The sequence below is a fragment of the Bombina bombina genome, chromosome 1 (genome assembly GCF_027579735.1).
Source record: "Bombina bombina isolate aBomBom1 chromosome 1, aBomBom1.pri, whole genome shotgun sequence".
NCBI classification, from domain to species: domain Eukaryota; kingdom Metazoa; phylum Chordata; class Amphibia; order Anura; family Bombinatoridae; genus Bombina; species Bombina bombina.
The window spans coordinates 166,653,371-166,658,529 of record NC_069499.1 but is presented as its reverse complement, the minus strand read 5'-3'; the positions used below and the strand labels follow the sequence as shown (position 1 = coordinate 166,658,529).

Sequence of the window (5,159 nt, the reverse complement as noted above, 5' to 3'; positions counted from 1 at the left end):
CTTTATCACAAAACTTATGTTCAAGGACACTCTTTGGGCTATGAAGTCATAGGGGCCTATTTATCATATGTCTGTCGGACCTGATCCGACAGGGCGGATCAGGTCCGACAGACATCGCTGAATGCGGGGGGGGGATTACGCTCTCCATATTCAGCATTGCACCAGCAGCTCTTGTGAGCTGCTGGTGCAACGCCGCCCCCTGCCAATCGGCCGCCAGCAGGGAGGTGTCAATCAACCCGATCGTACTCGATCGGGTTGATTTCCGGCGATTCCTGTCCGCCTCATCAGAGCAGGCATACAGGGTTATGGAGCAGCGGTCTGAAGACTCGCCAGAAACACGGACCACAAGCTACTTACGGGGCTTGATAAATGGGCCCCATATTATATTCTATAATGGGTATTAAGTATTGCTTATGTGATTATCCATTCATTAGCAAATGTATTTAAATTAAACTGTGTCATGTAGTATAGATAATTTTCCTATGATTTCTTTAAACAGGTACCAATGCTGGTAGTTTTCCTCCTGGAAAGAGATCGGGCGCAAATCCTTTCAGTAAGTCGTCATGTGCCTTGTGATTGACAATGTTCACTTATGTCATAATATAAATAAAAACACAAAGACTAATGTCCTTAGAGAACTAGGGCTGTAGTGGTGCATGCAAATAAAAACGTGCTACACAAGCAATTCTGTTTATGAGAAAATGATCATTAAACTATATTTAAAGGGACTGTTAATATAAAAATAAAATGCGACTCGAGCTTACCGCAAATCCCCTTACATCAATTGCGTATCCTATCTTTTTAATGGGATTTGCCTAATGCCGGTATTACGAGTCTTGGAAGAAGTGAGCGGTAGCCGCTCTCCTGTCAAGACTCCTACCGCATTTAAAAGTCAGTAGTTAAGAGTTTTATGGGCTAACACCATAACATAAAACTCTTAACTAAAGTGCTACAAAGTACACTAACACCCATAAACTACCTATTATACCCTAAACCGAGGCCCCCCCCCCCCCACATCGGAAACACTTAAATAAAGTTTTTAACCCCTAATCTGCCGACTGGACATCACCGTCACTTTAATAAATATATTAACCCCTAAACCGCCGCACTCCCGCCTCGCAAACATGAGTTAAATTTTATTAACCCCTAATCTGCCGTCCCTAACATCGCCGACACCTATCTACATTTATTAACCCCCAATCTGCCGTCCCTAACATCGCCGACACCTATCTACATTTATTAACCCCTAATCTGCTGTCCCTAACATCACCAACACCTATCTACATTTATTAACCCCTAATCTGCCGCCCCCAACGTCGCCGCTACTATATTAAATTTATTAACCCCTAAACCTAAGTCTAACCCTAAGTCTAACCCCCCTAACTTAAATATAACTTAAATAAAACGAAATAAAATTACTACAATTAAATAAATTAATCCAATTTAAATCTAAATACTTAACTATAAAATAAACCCTAAGCTAGATACAATATAACTAATAGTTACATTGTAGCTAGTTTAGGGTTTATATTTATTTTACAGGCAACTTTGTATTTATTTTAACTAGGTATAATAGTTATTAAATAGATATTAACTATTTAATAGCTACCTAGTTAAAATAAGTACAAATTTACCTGTAAAATAAATCCTAACCTAAATTACAATTACACCTAACACTACACTATCATTAAATAAATTAACTAAATTACCTACAAGTAACTACAATTAAATTAAATAAACTAAACTGCGGAAAAACCCCCACTAAATTACAGAAAATAAAAAAATAATTACAAGAATTTAAAACTAATTTCACCTACTCGAATCCCCCTAATAAAATAAAAAGCCCCCCAAAATAAAAAAAAAATCCCTACCCTATACTAAATTACAAATAGCCCTTAAAAGGGCTTTTTGAGGGGCTTTGCCGCAAAGTAATCAGCTCTTTTACCTGTAAAAAAAATACAATACGCCCCCAACATTAAAGTTGTAGTTATTTTATTTAGATTTATTTAAATTATATTTAAATTAGGGGGGGGTGTTAGGGTTAGACTTAGGTTTAGGGGTTAATAACTTTATTATAGTGGCGACGGCAGATTAGGGGTTAATAAGTGTAGGTAGGTTGCGGCGACTTGGGGGGGGCAGATTAGGGGTTAATAAATATAATGTAGGGTTCAGCGATGTTGGGGGCAGCAGATTAGGGGTTAATAAGTATAATGTAGGTGCCGGCGGTGTCCGGAGCAGCAGAGTAGGGGTTAATAATTATAATGTAGGTGGCGACGATGTCGGGGATGGCAGATTAGGGGTTAATAAGTGTAAGATTAGGGGTGTTTAGACTCGGGGTTCATGTTAGGGTGTTAGGTGTAGACATAAAATTCCTTTCCCCATAGGAATCAATGGGGCTGCGTTAGGAGCTGAACGCTGCTTTTTTGCAGGTGTTAGGAATCTGCCCCATTGATTCCTATGGGGAAATCGTGCACAAGCACGTTTAGCCAGCTTACCGCTACCGTAAGCAATGCTGGTATTGAGGTGAGATGTGGAGCTAAATTTTGCTCTACGCTCACCTTTTTGCGGCTAACGCCGGGTTTAAAAAAACCCGTAATACCAGCGTTGTCTTAAGGGAGCGTTAAAAAAAAATGCTCGCTAGCAACGCACCCCTGTTACCGCAAAACTCGTAATCTCGGCGTATGTGTTTTATGCCCTTGCATAGTCAAAATTGTTCCAGTTGAGGAAATGGTCAGTGATTGAAGCATACGTCTGTATGCGTATGCCTGATTGGCTCACCTGCTGTATCCTCATGTGGAGTGGTACAGAAATATAACTTTAATTATATGTTTAATCCCTTTGGAGAGGATAGCATATAGTAAAATAAAGGAATTAGTTTAAAAATAAAAGGTTCTTATAAAACATTTTGGGCCTGATTACTAGTGGACGCAAATGTTTGAGCACAAGCAATATCAGGCTTTAATGATCGTTTGCGTGCAGGTTAAATTGTGCTCGTATTACGAGTTGAAAGTAAATGCGATCGCTTGAGCGCAATCGTGATTTACGCTAGAATGATTACAGCGACTTCAGAGCTGTGGTTAACTGTTTCGCGAAAATAAAAAGTTGCACAAAACAAATAAAAAATACAGTTACACTCATTATAACACCATCTAATAAAAATTATTTAAAAAAAATATTGCACACAAAAGTTATAAGTGCTCAAGAATATGAGCTCTCAGATGTTAGAAAAAAAAAGGCAGACAAAGGGCTTTAACATAGAGATACATACATATACATGTCTAAACATCTATATGTATGTATATATCTATATGTCTATATATATTTACAGACATACATATTTGAACAGATATATACATATATATATTGGAGCCCTTTGTTAATTAGATGAAAATATAAAAATGTATTTTTGCAATATTTATATTTAGTAAAGTGTTATACTGTGTATTTACAATCAAATGTTCTGCCCATAGCAGAATATGTTCTAAGTTTTTATAAATTTATATATAGGTATATATCTATACCTATATATAATCATGTGTGTATGTATATATATATATATATAAAGGTATAGATATATATTGTACCAAAATACCATCAGATATATGTAGAAATATTTTATTTATGAATAAATAGAACATATTCTTCTATGTGAAGAACATTGGAATGTGAAATATTCATATTTTCATTTTGGGTTAGCACACTTGAGAACATGCGTTCGGGTTAGCGCATATGAGAATATGCGTTTCGGTTAGGGCATATGAGAATATGCAATCTGGTTAGTGCATATGATTTCGGGTTAGCGCGCGAGTAGGGTGTGAGGTTATTGTGAGGTTATTGCCCACAAATAATATGAACTTGTCTATTCACGTTTTGCCTTTAAATTTACTATATATGAAGAAGTATATCTTTTTAATGCTATTCAATGAAATACTAATATTCACTTCTATCTGCCCATATATCAGTAGGACGCCTCGTGTAACAGTCAATCAGAGCACACAGTGCGAAAGAGGAGAAGCTGAACCGTGCCAATCGTAGAGGAGACTGATGGCGCTTGTAATAATTGCACTTTTGAGTGAACTTTATACTTTTTTAATCAGACATGGAAAGGAAGAAAAAAAATATTGCTTTTTTTTTTTTTAGTTGTTTTTATTAAAAAAAATCTGCTACTGAAAAAATAGGTATTGACTCTGAAAAAAAAGAGTTTCTGTATATAAATGTATATGTAAATTGTACAGTCCTTTTGTACAGTTCTTTTTGCTTTTTTTTTAGCAAATACCTTGTCTCTTTTACGTGATCTCATGTTAACGTAACATTTTATATGTGCTTGTATTTTGTAAATTAAAAATGCTGTTGAAAATGGTAAAAAAACATAAATAAATGGGCAAATGTATTTCTACACAATTTGTGTAGATGCTGAAATAAACCTTTAAAGTATTATTCATATATTTAAACACGGTTTATTTTGTACTGTATTTGGTATATCCTCCTGCATTTTCCGAACCAGTTGTTTGGCTCTAATCTTAAATGTAAACCAAGGACAGCAACGGCAAACTTTGTACACAGCACATCACATTCATTGAATTACTGTATATTTTATATGTAAGGCAGCAGTAGGGTGTTGTCAGCAGAGGTCGTTTTCTTGCAAAGTAAATCAGTATTATCTGCCATCACAGATCTCTTCTTACTGAGTAATCAAAGGTCCTCACAAATACATAGAACCTATTTTGTCTGAGACCTCCACTGCTAGAGACAGCAACATGCTCTCACCTGACCTGAATAGAAACAAAGAGGGTGACAATATAAATCCCAGTCTGCCCATATTTTTGGCATAAATAATTAACTAGAGGGTAGATGTGGCTCCATGTATTATAATAGAGCTTAAAGGTACAGTTTAAATGTAACTTTCATTATTTGGGTAGAGCATGCAATTTTAACTTTGCAAATGTCAAATTTGCTTTGTTCTTTCTGTATCCTTTGTTGAAGCGTACACCTAGGTAGGCTCAGGAGCAGCAGTGTACTACTGGGAGCTAGCTGGTGAATGGTGACTGCATATTTATCTTGTCATTGGCTCATCTGATGTGTTCTGCTAGCTCCCAGTAGTGCATTGCTGCTACTCTTCAACAAAGGATACCAAGAGAACAAAGCAAATTTGATAATAG

The 5,159-nt window shown here is 36.3% G+C and overlaps 1 protein-coding gene across 1 annotated transcript in view; it reads left to right on the top strand.

Annotated features, from left to right (window-relative positions):
• The window catches only part of SMOC1 (SPARC related modular calcium binding 1), a 402,783-nt gene extending 398,340 nt beyond the window's left edge, over positions 1 to 4,443 (top strand). The window contains exons 12-13 of the mRNA XM_053697708.1: positions 500 to 553; positions 3,963 to 4,443. Coding sequence (XP_053553683.1) covers positions 500 to 553; positions 3,963 to 3,979 — 71 coding nt within the window. The 3' untranslated portion in view covers positions 3,980 to 4,443. The remainder of the gene's footprint in view (positions 1 to 499; positions 554 to 3,962) is intronic.
• Positions 4,444 to 5,159: the final 716 nt, after the last annotated feature.